The sequence below is a fragment of the Sorghum bicolor genome, chromosome 1 (assembly GCF_000003195.3).
Source record: "Sorghum bicolor cultivar BTx623 chromosome 1, Sorghum_bicolor_NCBIv3, whole genome shotgun sequence".
In the NCBI taxonomy this organism is placed as follows: Eukaryota; Viridiplantae; Streptophyta; class Magnoliopsida; order Poales; family Poaceae; genus Sorghum; species Sorghum bicolor.
Genome location: NC_012870.2, coordinates 2,357,042 through 2,373,866, shown reverse-complemented (window position 1 = coordinate 2,373,866; position 16,825 = coordinate 2,357,042). Strand labels below are relative to the sequence as shown.

Here is a 16,825-nt window from a genome sequence, read left to right as displayed (position 1 = left end):
GTTGGTGGCCATGCCGCCGGTCTCGAGGTGGTGTGGTTGCGGTGGATGATCAAGGGTTCTCGCCGCCGATCAAGAGGTGCGCGCGGTGTAGAACGATCGATGGTGTGGAACTGCGTCTACGTGAAAAGGCGCGCGTGTGGCAGCGCAGACCGAGCACGTCTCCTTTATATCAGCGACGGCGCCTGTGCGTGCCTTCGATCTGCCCTAGTGTGTGTGTGTGTGTGTTTTGATTTCGGTAGCGTCGGTCCTAATCTTCGTGATCAGTGTCCGATTATGTCATGAAAACTAAACAGTAACAGCATCTTTTCTGTCGATGTCGATACGGAAATGCCTTCCCTCCGTTTTTTCCGCTCTGTATGTTAGATTGCCTGCTTCTGAACCTTCTCCTATGTGTGATCCACAAGTTGTTATTACCGAGAATCTTCTCCAAGATTTGTGTTACTAGTCAAATCAACAGAGGACGCAAAGACGCTGCCTCGAGAGTTTAGGATACTTTAGAAAAGAAGAAAAATAGTTAAAATTCCAACTTTTGTTCAATTTCAGTAAGTCCAACTTACCCTTTAACAAGATTTATTTTTTTACTTCTCCTAGTTCAAGTGTTGTTTTGTTTTCAGATTTTTTTACTTCTCCTAGTTCAAGTGTGTTTTGTTTTCAGATTTCGTGAGTATTGTTTAATTTTCAAGTCCATTTTACCCTTTAACAAGATTTTTTTTTTCTCCCCCAAGTACAGGTTGAATTTGTTTTCAGATTTTGTGAGGCCATAGGAGGCATCATAATCTAGATTGAAAAAACAAACATTATAATTTTTTTATGATGCTTCGCACAATTTTTTTTTGTCTTTCTAGTATCGATCTATCATTAAATGCCCTACATTATTAAAAATAATAAAAAAGTTGATGATGTATTTTTTAATAAAACATAAATTTTGATGTTCGTTATCACCTCACAAAATCTTAAAAAAGCTCCGCTTATATTTAAATAAATAAATAAATCATATTAAGCAGCTAGCAAGCTATATCAACTTAAATAATCAGCGGAGTTCATCACACATGTTAGTTTAAGGGGTTATCTAGGCATAAGCTAAATCTGAGAGGAGATTGGTAAACATAGGCCCTGAGCCCCCCAACTAGATCCCCATTTTGATTAGTTAAAAAATTTTATAAGTTGCAATACCTGTAGAGAATTAGCTAATAGTTTTTTATAAGCTAGGTAGTTAAATAGTTCACTTTTCCTAAAAAAACAGGCGCCTGAAAACTGTCTTCGGTTCCTCAAATCCCTTTCAAAAAGCTTAGACTATAGATTGGGGGTTGTTTGATTCGTTAGAGCATCTCCAAGGGCTTTGCAAATCAACTTTGCATTGCCCAATTTGCAAAAAAGAGTAGAAAACACCTCTCCAATGGCTTTGCAAATGAGGTTTGCAATTTGGTAAGGTTTGCAAATAGAGGTGGAAACTTTGCATATATGCAAACCTCCTCAAGGCTTTGCATTTGGGATTCGCAAGGAATTCGGTCCGCCACGTAGGCCGCTCGGTCCCCTCGCGCGAAATATTTTGGGCGGCATCGCGGTTGCCCGACTCGGCGCGCCAAAGGACTCCCGCGCGATTTATCTCCCCCCCCCCCCCCCCGCGATCTCCCTCCGCCGCCGCCACGCGACTTCTTCATCGCGCGGCTTCTTCATCGCTCGGCTTCTTCATCGCGCGACAGCTCCCTTCGCCGCCGCCACACAACATCTTCATCGCGATCTGGCACTGCACGCGAAATTTTTTGGCCGGATGGCGCGTGGGAAAAAATTTCGGGAAAGGACTTGATGAGAATGCAAAACGGTTGGAGATCCCCCCTTTGGGAACTTTGCAAACTCATTTGCAACTTTGCAAATCCCCTGAAATGCAAAGCTGAGAATGGAAAGCCCTTGGAGATGCTCTTAGTTTTTTTTTAGCAGCTGCCAACTTATTTGACTTGATGTAACGAACCAGGGCATAAGGTAGCCCAAAATTATAACTGATTCCACGTTCTTAAATAAAAATGAATATTATTTCTCTAGCACCCATAAGGCTAACCAAGATCTAAGAGACAGGGTGGGGCAAGGGAATGGGAATGTTGGTGGCACAGCGCATGCCCTCTTAGGTCATGGCGTGGATTAACGCTAATCTCTGGTTTTGCTTGTTTGATGTTAGGCCCTCTTCAGTCTTACCAAGGCTTTTGTTGTGACTTCTTCACTGACTTAGGCCTTGTTCACTTCGCAAAAAAAAAGTAGATTTCAACACTGTAGCACTTTCGTTTTTATTTGACAAACGTTGTATAATCATGGAGTAACTATGCTTAAAAGATTTGTCAAACGATTTACAGATGAACTGTGTAATTAGTTTTTGTTTTCATGTATATTTAATGCATTATGCATGTGTCGCAAAATTCGATGTGATGGGGAATCTTGAAAATTTTTAGGAACTAAACAAGGCCTTATTAGTTAAAAGCTCTATCAAACATGCACGTGTGAGATCGGCTTATGAAACCAGAACCGATGAAGTCGAGGTCATAAAAACGTGTAATTCCCTAGCGGTGTAATTTCATAGACGTGGACAAAATGATATGGCTGAAAGCGTTGATAAACCCAAACGTACAGGAGTTTAGGCACTGTTGGTATAACTTACTCTTTTTTTTTTGTGTGTGGTAGCATGATTTGAGAGATGACTAAAAGCCTCTTTTAAATGTAGGAGTTTCACATGAATCTATAGTAATTTTATAGAAAAAGAAGAAAAACTCATATTCAAAAGTGGGTCTAAATAAATGAAAAAAAAGGCGGATAGTCATTTTCACACGAAAACACAGGAAATAGAAAGAAAATCCTGCGTTTCAACGGGGGCAAAGGAAGAGATGAGGATGAGGAAAGAAAACTTCTGATTTTATCATTTAGCCATATTTCAGTACTATTTGAGGTGCTATAGACGCCAAGTTGGCTGCAAAGGATACACACGCAAAGGTGGAAAGTAAAAATGTTTCAAAAGCCATTTATGATGCTGAAAGATGAATAACCATCCCGTATATCACATACTAGAAGATACAGTCCGGATATCTCGAGAGGTCTGCGGCACAAGCAAACACAATTGACATGATAAGACATCAACAAAAAGGCCCCCTCCGCTCTTTTCATCTGCTATCTAAATCTGCCTGCTGATCCTTGTCAATCTTCATTTTTCGCCTTTTCTAGCTTCTGCAATGCACGACAGCAAAAGTTAACACACGGCTCAGAAGCATATGCATACAAAGAATACAGTAAACTACAGTAAAAAAAACATCTTTGAAATAAGAAGAAACACAAGATGCTAGAGTTAAGGATATTTTAGAAAACACAGGCCTTGACTAAGGTAGCCCAAAACTATAACTCAGATCCCGTGCTCTTAAATAAAAGCATATTATTTATGTAGGACCAGTGAGTCTAGGTGTTTATTTTGTTAAGAAGCAATCTCATTTAAAGCTGAAATCGGCAAATCACATCCAGCCTATAACATGAATTCTGCATTCAATCACACAGGGGTTCACCGATACAAACACCACTCATCGCAAACTGCAAACCTAGTTATACAGAAGTCTTTTTCTAAGCTACACAGAAATGCAAGCATATGATCCCCAGAATTTGGTGACACTTCAATTAAAGGTGCACCGAGTTCTGGCAGGACCTAGAGGAAAAGATCAAGACAAATTGTAGCCTAAAATAAGCCATGCTATTCAGATTTCAGGGCCAAAGAGGATTGGGAAGGTCCCAAGTCCCAACGGCCAACACTGAACCAAACGTGAGCATCCAAACCAAACGAGACATTAGTTATAGCATGAAGAACATAAGTAATTTAACCTTCTATTTAGACTGCAGCATACAAACATCCTATCTAAACAACAAGGATGTTCATCCCAGGTAGTTTCATAATCCCATTACTGCAGTTTGCACCAGGCACTCAATAACTGTGATACTGGAAAAAGAAATGCTAAAGAACTTAATTTGAGAAATAGGATAATTTGTAACACCAATTGCTTGTACATGCAACAGATGGCAAATATGTACGCCCAATGAGATTGCTAGATCATCATATTAAAGCTTGCAAAGCTACAATACAGAGGTACACAACAATACAGGTGCATTCCATCCTTTCATAACATGAAACAAAGCAGACAGGTTTTATCTGACAACCATGACATGAAGCACACTTGACAACAAACAATCAAGCGAATGTACTCACAAAGCCACCTTTTCATTCCTAATCTGCAAGGCCATGGTCGAATTCTTCAAAATAGGCAGCAAATGGGTAACTAAGCAAAGCAGATACTTGGTTCTGACATTACGAGGAACATTGAGAAGTAATCTAATCTAATCTTGATGCCTACGCAAAACATCTAATCTGAACAACAAAGATATTCATGATTCATCCTAAGCAGCTCCACTACCACAGTTTGCTCGTACACCAAAAAAAAAAAAAACGAAACCTAACCTTGATACCGAGAGCAAAAAGCTAAGTAAATTAATTTGGGAAATGGAATACGTTTTAACAAGCTAGCAAACACGTTTGTCCAATACTCCAATGGGATCCCTGAATGTCATGTACTATGCAAAAATGATCGGATGCGCCCGTGAACACAGTCGCTTGGCGTCCGTCCAGAAGACGAACTGGCGCAGTAGTGTTAAATGGTCCAAGCCAAGCATGGACCTAACCAAGCGAGGCAACAACAACAAAAACCACGGGACAGCGCTCACGCCGCCGCGCCGCGCATCATCCATCGGTAATTGCGAGGGCGTGGTCCAATCCAGCACAATCAGGCAGCGAATCAGTGAGCGGGGAGCTGAGAGATCCCAAATCACCGGGGCTGGGGGGAGGGGGGAGAGCGGACGGGGGTTGGGCTTACGGATTGCTCGGAGTGCCACGAAAGGCCGCGGTAGACGTTGACGGAGAAGGTGGCGGCGAGGTAGAGCGTGGCGACGCCGAGCCCAGCCGTCAGCGCCTTGAACGCCAGGTCGCCCACCGCCATCGCGCCGCGCCGCTTCCTCTTGACCGGGGCAGCAGCAAAACCCTCGCTTGGAATGGGGGATTCTGTCACGCTCACGGTTCTCCTCTGACGAGACGCGAGACGAAGCAGCAACCAACACCGCTTCGCCTCGCTGGACGGAGATGGACCTGCTGGTGGGCCTTAGAGGACGGATGGAGGTGGGCTTGGCCCGTGTAAATTTCTCTTCCCTTGCTAAAGGGCCAAGGGCCTGGTAGACGACCAGTGACATGAGAAAGAACGGCGTGGAAAAACAAATGGTTAAAAAACGCATGGATTTTTTTAAATGATGAATGGGCATTTCTAGACCACTAGAATGTGAATAGCATATATGTAATTTGAAAAGTAGGTGTTATTAGTTTGTTTTGTTTAGACTAACGGTGCTCTTCGTTTATTTTTCTCATCCAAACAAATTTGAAAGCGCAAATTGGCAAGGCAGAATGGGCTACAGGATAAGTAAGAGAGGGAAAAATAAAGAAAAAAAGAAGAAGATAAGGGATTATAGTCATTTCCCTTTTTATCTACAATAAGAAATTGTTTTATCAAATATTTTTTAAAGCAAGTTTAGCTCCACCCGTAGAGCTCCTCCTAGAGTTAAAGCTAAAAAAACTACTCCATCAGTGAAGGAGAACCATACCAAACGGATCCTCAATCAACAATGAGTTTTTCTCGGCATCATGTAGTAACCGTGCAGCAAATATCCATCATGCCAAATGGAACGACATCGCCCATCGAAGGGGTGTGGAGGCATAGACCTCCTTACACATCGCCCATCGAGAACGACACCCCCTGTCAAGGATGTGGATGGAGGCGCGGACCTCCTCGTGCAAATTGAATAGGGCGCCGAGGGTAGTCGTTGCTTGGTAATGGGAGGAGTTGTCTCCAACGAATCAACCAGTAAACACAGCGGCTCATAACAAAAGGGATGTGAAAGTGAAATTTGGCTTGGGATCAAGGCTAGACTCGAGGCTGGGTTGGACGAGCTAGGTTCAAATGTGACCCATACCAAAAAAATAGTTAAGAAAGATTTAGACATGTTTAACAACTCTTCAAACGACTTCAACTACTTACTGTAATGTGCATATGTGTTGTTTGCAACTCTATCAACCCTTAATTAGGGTCCATTTGGAGAGGCTCCTTTGGCTCTGGAAACAGCATCAGACCTTAGCATGTTCGCTTGAACTTATGAACCGAATTTGTCAACCATCCAGCAGTGTTTTTCTCCCATAACAAATCCGTCAGTTTTTATCAGGAGTACCAAGCAGTGTTCTAATAAATTATGTGCGGCTAAATTCCGGTATCGAGATTTTATTTTTTTAATTATTAAAGAAAAAACACAATCAACACGAGGAGATAGCTCCGCTGTCCATGCTATATATGTAGTCCACCTTCACCACTTCACGCACAACGGTGCTAGAGCTCGAGCAGCAAAAGCCATGACGCCACCACCAGCGCCAACCATGGCCGCACATAGCAACACGTCCCACGGTGGGCGCCGCCGACACGTGCTTCTGTTCCCGCTCCCGTACCAGGGCCACATCAACCCCATGTTCCGGCTCGCCGGCCTCCTCCACGCCCGCGGCTTCGCCATCACCGTGTTCCACACCCACTTCAACGCCCCGGACCCGGCGCGCCACCCGGACTACCGCTTCGTCCCCGTCCCCGACGGCAGCCCCGTACCCGTCGCCATCAAGGACGTCGTCGCTCAGATCTTGGAGCTCGGTGTCGCGTTCGAGGCCACCTTCCGGGACCGCCTCGCCTCCGTCCTGGAGGAGTACTCCAGGGACGCCGTCGCGTGCCTCGTCGCCGACACACACCTGCTGCCGATTTTCGAGGTGGCCGCGAGGCTCTCCGTGCCCACGCTGGCGTTGCGCACCGGCAGCGCCGCCTGCTGTGCGTGCTTCCTCGCGTACCCGATGCTCTTCGAGAAAGGCTACCTCCCCGTGCAAGGCATGCGTGTACTCCTCTTGTCCTGTCCATATACGTTTCTACACTTTCAGTTCGTAGGAGCACATGCTTGATCGATGCTTTCTCTGATCAACGTACGTGCACCTCGCCTGTGTCCATGGATGCAGAGTCGCAGCGTGACAGGCCGGTGGTGGAGCTGCCGCCGTACCGAGTGCGCGACCTGCTAGTCATCGGCGAGGATGACGGTGGCCTGGTGCGCGAGCTTCTCTCCCGCGCCGTGACTGCCGTGAAGACCTCCTCGGGCCTCATCCTCAACACGTTCGACGCGCTGGAGCGCCGCGAGCTGGAGGGTCTCCGGCGGGACCTCGCGGCCGTACCGGTGTTCGACGTTGGCCCGCTCCACAAGCTCTCCCCCGCCGGCGGCGACAGCAGCCTGCTGCTCCCGGACCGGAGCTGCCTGGAGTGGCTGGACGCGTGGCCGCCGGAGTCTGTGCTCTACGTGAGCTTCGGCAGCGTGGCCTGCATGAGCCCGCAGGACCTGGTGGAGACGGCATGGGGCATCGCCGGCAGCGGCGTGCCGTTCCTCTGGGTGGTCCGGCCGGGCATGATCAGCGGGTCCGCGGACGACCACCGTCTCCCCGAAGGGTTCGAGGCCTCGACGCGCGAGCGCGGCAAGGTCGTGGCGTGGGCGCCGCAGGAGGAGGTGCTGCGCCACCGCGCCGTGGGCGGGTTCTGGACGCACTGCGGCTGGAACTCGACGGTGGAAAGCGTCTGCGAGGGGGTGCCGATGCTGTGCCGCCCCTACTTCGGCGACCAGATGGGGAACGCGAGGTACGTGGAGCACGTGTGGAGGGTGGGCCTCGAGGTGGGCGGCAACCTCGCCCTCGCGAGGGGCCAGGTCGAGGCGGCGATCGGCCGGCTCATGACCGACGAGGAAGGCGACAAGATGAGGGTGAGAGCCGGCGAGCTGAAGAAGGCGGCAGGGGAGTGCACGGGGGAGGGCGGGTCATCACGCCCTGCCATTGATAAGCTTGTCACGCACATGCTGGCATTGTAAGGCCCAGCTGAGTTCTTCTCTGTGAATCTAAGAAGAGATGTGCCAAACCGTTTCTGTGAGAGAAGTGATTCTCCGTCAAATTATTCGCTAAAATAAACTAATAGGGTGGCATGCACTGAGAAAAGTAGTTTGTCCTGATTTTATGAAGTCTCATGATTTTGAGAGTTTATGTTAAATAATTAAAAATACAATTTTATCCATAAAATCATTTTTCCGAGAGAATCAACTTTCACAGTGAATCTGAACTATAAGGAGATTTATCAAATAAGCCGTGAAATCCACACGAACCTGAATCACGAAATTCGAGTGAACGGCGAGAGTAGCTCAGCTTCCCTACATTTGGGGTCATTTTCCATGAAACGAAATTAAACTTGGCTAAGACACGTCGAAAATGGAATTGGTTCCTGACTTTACTGTACAGCTATAGTCAAACTCACTTGCGACTGACTCAATGAAAACGGCATGAAAGTTGTTCGCGTACTTACGAGGAGCTTAATTCATTACCTGACTAAGCAGCTTGCAACCTCATCACGGCTGCAAAATGACAGGATCGATCGATCGGACCGGCGCCGTGCACGTGCCACCGGAACGGAGGCCTGCAGCAGCTAGCAAAGCATTGAAGACGACCACACGTGCCACGTGCGTGTACAAAAACGACCATCCATGCATCTGTGCCGATCTCAGACGTCGAGGACTCGATCGAGGTCGGGTCCAGCAGCACGCCAGCACCACATGGAAACCTCCAAAACGCATGCTTTCAGAGCCATACGCACAGCCTGATCGGTGACGAGACGACCGTTTACGGGCAGGCACATCTTGGAGTTGGAGTCTTCTACTGCACTGCACTAGCTACTCGTCTAGCGCAACTCCTCAAGTACGTCCACCGGGGCCGGTCTGGTTGGATCGGGACGACGCGCGCCGAAGAATTAGCAGCTAGCTAGTTACGGCGGGCACACGGGTCGTCGCTGGTGTCCTGGCCGATCATGCATGTGGCGATCTGCGATCGGCCGGTCTGGATATAGTCTTCCGCTGAAGCGACAGCAAGATATAAGATGCTGATGCTCCATCGCGGCCATCACGTCCCCGGCTGATATCTTCGATCGAGTCTCATGTGCAATTCAGGATCGGATATCAGTAGAGCGAGTAGAGTACACTGACAAACCGAAGATCAGACCGTGTCATATTCACACTGAGATTAGACCTGTAATTCTGTAGTATAAGCTAGCTGTAACGGGGACGCGCGTCTCTTGAAGATTGGAAACACGGGCAAGGAGTCATCTGTCACCAAAAACATTTTGTTTCTTCAATTCAATTGATCTAGTCGTCGAATTCTATCCATATCTATAGCTAAAATGGTTAAATTAACACTTGCCAAAGAACCACTTTTCCTGTTTTTCTACAAACTTGGTTAAATTAGCACCTTAGGCCCTCCACAGCGTATGGCTTGAGTAATACTTATCTTGGAGAGTGAAAAATTGAGAACTGCTCCTCTTATTCCAACTTATATAGCGGAGCAAGAAGTTGCACACTCCCAACTGATGCCTAGTGAATAGAAAACAATTTCATTAGTACTTTTATGCTCATCCACTCCTAGCCGAGTACAAATTGTATGACTACCAACTTCTTAGGCCTTGTTTAGTTTGCAAAATTTGTGGTTTTTGGCTACTGTATCACTTTCGTTTTTATTTGACAAACATTGTCCAATTACGGAGTATCTAGGCTTAAAAGATTCATCTCACAAATTACAGGTATACTGTTCTAGTTTTTATTTTTATCTATATTTAATGCTCCATACATGCGACCAAAGATTCAAAGCGACAGAAAATCTTGAAAAATTTTACGAACTAAACAAGGCCTAAGTAGTATTTTTTTTAATCTCTCATGTGGGTCCCACCACCTAGTGATGTCAGCTGTTGTCTATATTGCAACACTTTAGAAGCGTCTCTGGTTTTCGCCGTAGATCCTAGTTTTTTTTGTTGGCTCTACTTCGACACTGTCGAAGGCCTTAGTATCTATATATCTATAGTAACTTTATTTAAGGGGGTGTTTGAAATTGCTTCACAAACTCTGCTCCACAAACTCCACCATATAACAGCTCCATAAAAAACTGGAGTTTGTGGAGTACATCTTTAGATGCTCTCACAACTCCACCATTTTTTCTCGAACCGTGGAGCTGAAACCGTTTAGCTAAAAAACGTGAAGCGGAGCTGAAAAAACGTGAAGCAGAGCAGTCCCAAACACCCTCTAAAATGACACTCTTCACACTCACGCCAAACATCATACCAAAAGGTAAGGCAAAAACTAAAAAATTTTCAATATTTCCCATCACATCAAATCTTTTGGCACATGCATGAAGGGCTAAATATAGACGAAAATAAAAACTAACTGCACAGTTTACATTTAAATTATAAGATAATTTTTTTAAGTCTAGTTAGACCATGATTAGACAATAGTAAAAATGCTACGATACCAAAAAAAAACGAAACAAGGCTAGCTAAAAAAAATCTGCGTCGCCCACTGCACATCCTCTGTAGCAGCCCACGTAATTAGGCCCTGTTTAGTTCCCCACCCAAAATTTTTTCATCCATCCCATCGAATCTTTGGACACATGTATGGAACATTAAATGTAGATAAAAAAATAAACTAATTACACAGTTTAGTTAAGAATCGCGAGACGAATCTTTTAAGCCTAGTTACTCCATGATTAGCCTTAAGTGCTACAGTAACCCACATATGCTAATAACAGATTAATTATGCTTAATAAATTTGTCTTGCAGTTTCCTGACGAGATATGTAATTTGTTTTTTTATTAGTTTCTAAAAATCCCTCCCGACATCCTTCCGACACATCCGATGTGACATCCAAAAATTTTCGTTCCCAATCTAAACAGGCCCTTAATTCGGCCGCCTACTCTCTGCAGCTGGGCCTACATACATTCCTGCCGATCGATCCAACGGCCCACTCTCGTGAGACCTCCGTGCAAATTTCGAAACTCTACCCTGACCTGAGACCCAGGTAGCGTATCAGCCGCGCGAACTAGAGTCATGGACGCCACCATCGGCCAGGCCGTTTCGAGTTTCGACCAGGTGCTGGCGTTCAAGCAGCGCGCTCACGCCCAGGGCGGCGATGCGGTCACAGCTACGCAAAGCCCCGGTCAGCGCGGTCGCCCACCATGCCTGATGATGATCAAGAACAAGGACTGGAGCAGCTTCTGCACGAGCTGTTCCGAGCAGTGCTGAGCGTGGGTCCTCTAGGGCATCTCGTCTCCTTCGGTGGATTATTGGGAGACAAGGGCAGGCCAAGATGAAGAGGCACGTGACAATCATGGACTCCATGAGTGCGGCAGAGCTTGACGGGACCAACCCGATGAAGGCCGTGTTTAGTTCGTCAGTGAAAATATTTCGTGACACTGTAATACTTTCGTTTCGTTTGTTTGTGTTAATTATTTTCTAACTATGAACTAATTAGGCTCAAAAGATTCATCTCGTCAATTTCGACTAAATTGTGTAATTAGTCTTTATTTTCGTATATATTTAATACTCCATACATATATCTAGAGATTCGATGTGACAAAGGATCTTGAAAAATTTTGAGGTTTTGGGTGGAAGTAACAATGCCGAAGTTGGAGGAGCACAGCACAAGCGAATGGTCAAATTTTTTTATATTTTAGAAGTAAATTATTAAAAAAATATTGGAGATAGTTTTATTTATTTTTCTTGATATTTTTGGCGAGTTCAAAACACTATCATTTTGGACAGAAATTATTAAGAACTCTTCGAGGTGCTTTAATAATTCTTTTTAGCAAAAAACTATACGAGGATATCGCCATGCATGCTATGTATGCAGGGGAAAACTTGCATCTGTAGTGAAAAATATTCCCAAATAAATGTAGGAGCTACTCTCGCCGCAAGGTGTTCACCCGAATTTCGCGATTCAGAGTTCAGACTCGACTCGTGCGAATTTTACAGCGACAGCATGTGGGTGATGAGCTTATCAATGGCAAGACACGACGACCCGCCCTCTACGGTGCCCTCGGCTGCCGCCTTCTTCAGTTCACCGGCTCTCGTCCTCATCTCCGCGCCGTCGTCGCCAGTCATTAGCCGGCGGATCGCCGCCTCAACGCTGCCCCTCTCGAGGTCGCCACCCACCTCGAGGCCCACCCTCCACACATGCTCCACGTACCTCGCGTTTCCCATCTGGTCGCCGAAGTAGGGGCGGCACAGCATCGGCACCCCCTCGCAGATGCTCTCCGCCGTCGAGTTCCACCCACCGTGCGTCCAGAACCCACCCACGGCGCGGTGGCCAAGCACCTCCTCTTGCGGCGCCCACGTCACCACCATCCCGCGCCCGTGCGTCGCGGCCTCGAACCCTTCGGGGAGATGATGGTCGTGGTGGTGGTCCGCGGACCCGCTGACCATGCCCGGCCGGACCACCCAGAGGAACGGCACGCTGCTGCCGGCGATGCCCCACGCCGTCTCCACCAGGTCCCGCGGGCTCATGCAGGCCACGCTGCCGAAGCTCACGTAGAGCACCGACTCCGGCGGCCACGCGTCCAGCCACTCGAGGCAGCTCCGGTCCGGGAGCAGCAGGCTGCTGTCGCCGCCGGCGGGGGAGAGCTTGTGGAGCGGGCCGATGTCGAACACCGGCACGGCGAGGTCCCGCCGCAGGCCCTCCAGCTCGCGGCGCTCCAGCGCGTCGAACGTGTTGAGTATGAGGCCCGAGGAGATCTTCATGGCAGTCGTTGCGCGAGAGATAAGCTCGCGCACCTGGCCGCCGCCATCCTCGCCGACAATTGGCAGGTCGCGCACTCGGTACGGCGGCAGCTCCAGCACCGGCATGTCACGCTGCGACTCTGCATCCATGGACAAGCGAGAGGTGCACGTACGTTGATCCAAGAAAGCATCAAGCATGCATGTGCTCCTACGAACTAGAAACATACTAGTATATGGACAAGACCAGAGCACGCGTGAGAAATTAGCACGCCACCTTGCACGGGGAGGTAGCCTTTGTCGAAGAGCATCGGGTACGCGAGGAAGCACGCACAGCAGGCGGCGCTGCCGGTGCGGAGCGCCAGCGTGGGCACGGAGAGCCTGGCGGCCACCTCTATAATCGGCAGCAGGTGTGAGTCGGCGACGAGGCACGCGACGGCGTCCCTGGAGTACTCCTCCAGGACAGAGGCGAGGCGGTCCCGGAAGGCGGCCTCGCACGCGGCGCCCAGCTCCATCATCTGAGCAACGACGTCCTTGATGCCGACGAGCACGGGTGTGGGGCTGCCGTTGGGGACGGAGACGAAGCGGTAGTCCGGGTGGAGCGCCGGGTCGGGGGCATTGAACTGGGTGTGGAAGACGGTGACGGCGAAGCCGCGGGCGTGGAGGAGGCCGGAGAGCCGGAACATGGGGTTGATGTGGCCCTGGTACGGGAGCGGGAACAGGAGCACGTGGCGGCGGCGCCCACCGTGGACGGTGGCCATGGTTGGCGCTGGTGGTGGCGCCATGGCTTTCGCTGCCCGCGCTTAATACCTTTGTGGGTGAATTAAGGCGCCCGAACAGATGTGTACTAGCTAGCTTCCGAAATTAAACCTCGCTGAGACACGTCGAGCATTGAATTAGGTCTTGGTCACTCCGAAATCTAAAAGGTTTTCAAGATTCACATCAAATCTTGTGACATATACATGAAACATTAAATATAAACGAAAACAAAAATTTATATTGGTTTAACTGTAAATTACGAAACGAATTTTTTGACCTTTGTTAGTTTATGATTGGACAATATTTACCATAAACAAACGAAAGTGCTACAGTAGTAAAATTAAAAAAAAACACACATTTAAACGCCTTATATTGGTTCCTCTGACTTCGAGTGGCCATCTGGTCGAGCTTGCAACGTCATCTCGGCGCTGCAAAACGACAGGATCGATGATCGGAGCGGCGCTGTCCACGTACGTGCCATTGTGTGCAGCCACAGCATCAGGTCTTCAGATCATTCCGGAATCGGAACGGAGACCAGTATGCAGTTACGCACAGCCGCCGATAAGTGACGAGGCACGGAGGCAGGCACATCTTGGAGTCATCTACTGCACTGCTAGTCCATCTGGGTTGGTCTGGTTGAATCGGGGTGTAAAATGTAAGCTAGACACGACGCCGATGTAGACGGCGAGGAGGATAACTCTCAAGCTAGCAGCCTTAATTCTGGCGATCGGCCGGTCTGGATAGTCTTCAGCTGCAGCGACAGCATGATAATTAAGATGTTGATGCTCCATCAGCCATCGCGTCCGGCTGATATTTTCGATCGATTGTCAGGTGCAATTCAGGAACGGATATCAGTAGAGCGAGCAGAGGTACTGACAAACTGAAGATCTGACCGTGTCATATTCACACAATCCGAGATCACGTTAGATCCAAAACCTTTTTGCATTTTGACACCGTAGTATTTTCGTTTTTATTTAACAAACATTATCCAATAATAGAGTAACTAGGCTTAAAAGATTCGTCTCGTGATTTACAGGTAAACTGTGTAATTAGTTATCTTTTTTATCTATATTTAATGTTCAATGCATGTGCTGCAAGATTCGATGAGGAATCTTGTAAAGTTTTGGGTTTTTGGGTGTATCATGCAACAAGCCCACGTAACTCTGTAACAGGGAACCCCGAATTTACAGGTACTACACCACAACTCAAATTTAAAGAACCAACTAGAAAGTGGAAACCTCATGTGTCTGTAACGGGTACGTCTCTTGAAGATTGGAAACACTGGCAAAGTGGCACGAGTCATCTGGCACCCAAAAACATTCTGTTTCTTCAATTGATCTAATAGTTGAATTATATCCATATATACACTTGCCCAAGAACCACTTTTCTTGTTTCTTTACAAACTGGTTAAAATTAGCACCTTAACTTTTTTTTGGAGCAGAAATTAGCACCTTAACTAACTTTAAAAGGACACTCCTCACTCCAAACACTTGAAACAGCATACCAAAACGTAGCTGAAGAAGATCTGCGTCGCCCCGGCTACTCTCTGCAGCTGGGCCTACCTAAATTCCTTCCAATCGATCAAACGGCCCACTCTCGTGAGACCCAACCCAACTACACCTGCGTGCAAATTTCGGAGCTCTACCCTGAGGCCCAGCTGGCGTATCAGCCGCGCGAACTGGAGTCAGCCCTGCGAACGTACACGGGCCCACGCACATCTTTTTTATTTTTTTTTCCTTTGGTTATATATATACTTGCGCAGTGCTGTAGCGTAACGTACAGAGTGTCATCCTTCACCAAAAAAAATAAAGATCGTACAGAGCGTCATGAGGCAGGCAAATTGACAGACGTGGCGTAGCACAGCGACACTCGCGGATTTTCTTTATCTGTGCACGAATACATGCACATCTCGTATTTTGAAGAGTTAAACCTTTTTAAATTTAACTAAATATGTATAAAAATATATTAATATTTATCAATGTAACATATATAATTAAATTAAATATGAAATATACTTTTATAATATATTTATTTATATTACAAATGTTGATATTATTTGATACTTCCTCCGTCTACGAAAGAATCAATTTCTTATAATCTGTGTCAGTTAAACTTTTTTAAGTTTGACTAAATTTATAGAAAAAAGTAACAACATTTATGAAATAAAATGTGCATCATATGAAAATATTTATATGATAAATCTAATGATACTAATTTGATACCATAAATCTTAGTATTTTTTTAGAAATTTAGTCAAAGTTTATAAAAAGTTTAATTTAGAACAAATCTAGAAATTGTTTCTTTAGGGAGTATATTTCTAATCCAACTTAGGCCCGGGGCCTTGTTTACTTCCCAGAAAATTTTGCAAAATTTTTCACATTCCCCGTCACATCGAATCTTTAGACGCATGCATGGAGTATTAAATATAGACGAAAATAAAAACTAATTGCACAGTTTGGTCGAGACGAATCTTTTGAGTCTAGTTAGTCTATGATTGGACAATATTTGTCAAATACAAACGAAAGTGCTACAGTATCTATTTCCCAAAAATTTTCGGAACTAGGGCCCTGTTTAGTTTCCCACCAAAAATTTTTTCATCCATCCCATCGAATCTTTAGACACATGCATGACACATTAAATATAGATAAAAAAAATAAACTAATTACACAGTTTAGTTGAGAATCGCGAGACGAATCTTTTAAGCCTAGTTACTCCATGATTAGTCTTAAGTGCTACAGTAACCTACATATGCTAATGACAGATTAATTATGCTTAATAAATTTGTCTTGCAGTTTTCTGACGAGTTATGTAATTTGTTTTTTTATTAGTTTGTAAAAACCCCTCCCGACATCCTTCCGACACATTCGATGTGACATCAAAAAATTTCCATCCTCAATCTAAACAGACCTTAAGAAAATTTAACTCTATCTCAGCCATAATGCCACCCCTCATCCTACTAACGGACCGGAGGATGTCTGCGACTGGACGGGTCGGACGGCTTGCGTTACGTGTAGACATTGCTCGGAAAGCGGCGGGCCGGCAGGGTGGAGTTGTGGAGGAGAGACACGACGGGACAGCGTGTGTGCCGTGGGGACGGCCCGGCCTGGGGCACGTTACGCTGCCGCCGCCGTGCCCCCCACGGCCGCGACGCCACGGGGACACGCCCCGCGCCGCCGTCGCCTTTCCCCCCGCCCCTCGGCCCCCCCTGATCGCTGATTCGCCGATACGGGTAGCTTTTCTCCGCCGATAGAGAGAAAAAAAAATTGGGGGTACTATCAGTTCTGGAAGGAATCTAACGGGGCACCCAGCACAGCGACAGTGATCGCCCTTTTCTGCCTTTTGCCTGCTCTCCTTTTTGCGTCTTC

General features: G+C 46.8%; 2 protein-coding genes across 2 annotated transcripts; one reads left to right on the top strand and one right to left on the bottom strand.

The window, feature by feature from the left end:
• LOC8079707 (DIMBOA UDP-glucosyltransferase BX8) lies at window positions 6,424–8,159 on the top strand. The gene is made up of 2 exons (XM_002466130.2): window positions 6,424–6,977; window positions 7,103–8,159. The coding sequence occupies exons 1-2, from the start codon at window positions 6,464–6,466 to the stop codon at window positions 7,990–7,992; spliced, it is 1,404 nt and encodes a 467-aa protein (XP_002466175.1). The 5' UTR covers window positions 6,424–6,463; the 3' UTR covers window positions 7,993–8,159.
• LOC8080223 (DIMBOA UDP-glucosyltransferase BX8) lies at window positions 11,828–13,551 on the bottom strand. Its single transcript, XM_002463564.2, has 2 exons — window positions 12,979–13,551; window positions 11,828–12,844 (listed from the first exon to the last, which is right to left on the bottom strand). The coding sequence occupies exons 1-2, from the start codon at window positions 13,484–13,486 to the stop codon at window positions 11,955–11,957; spliced, it is 1,398 nt and encodes a 465-aa protein (XP_002463609.1). The 5' UTR covers window positions 13,487–13,551; the 3' UTR covers window positions 11,828–11,954.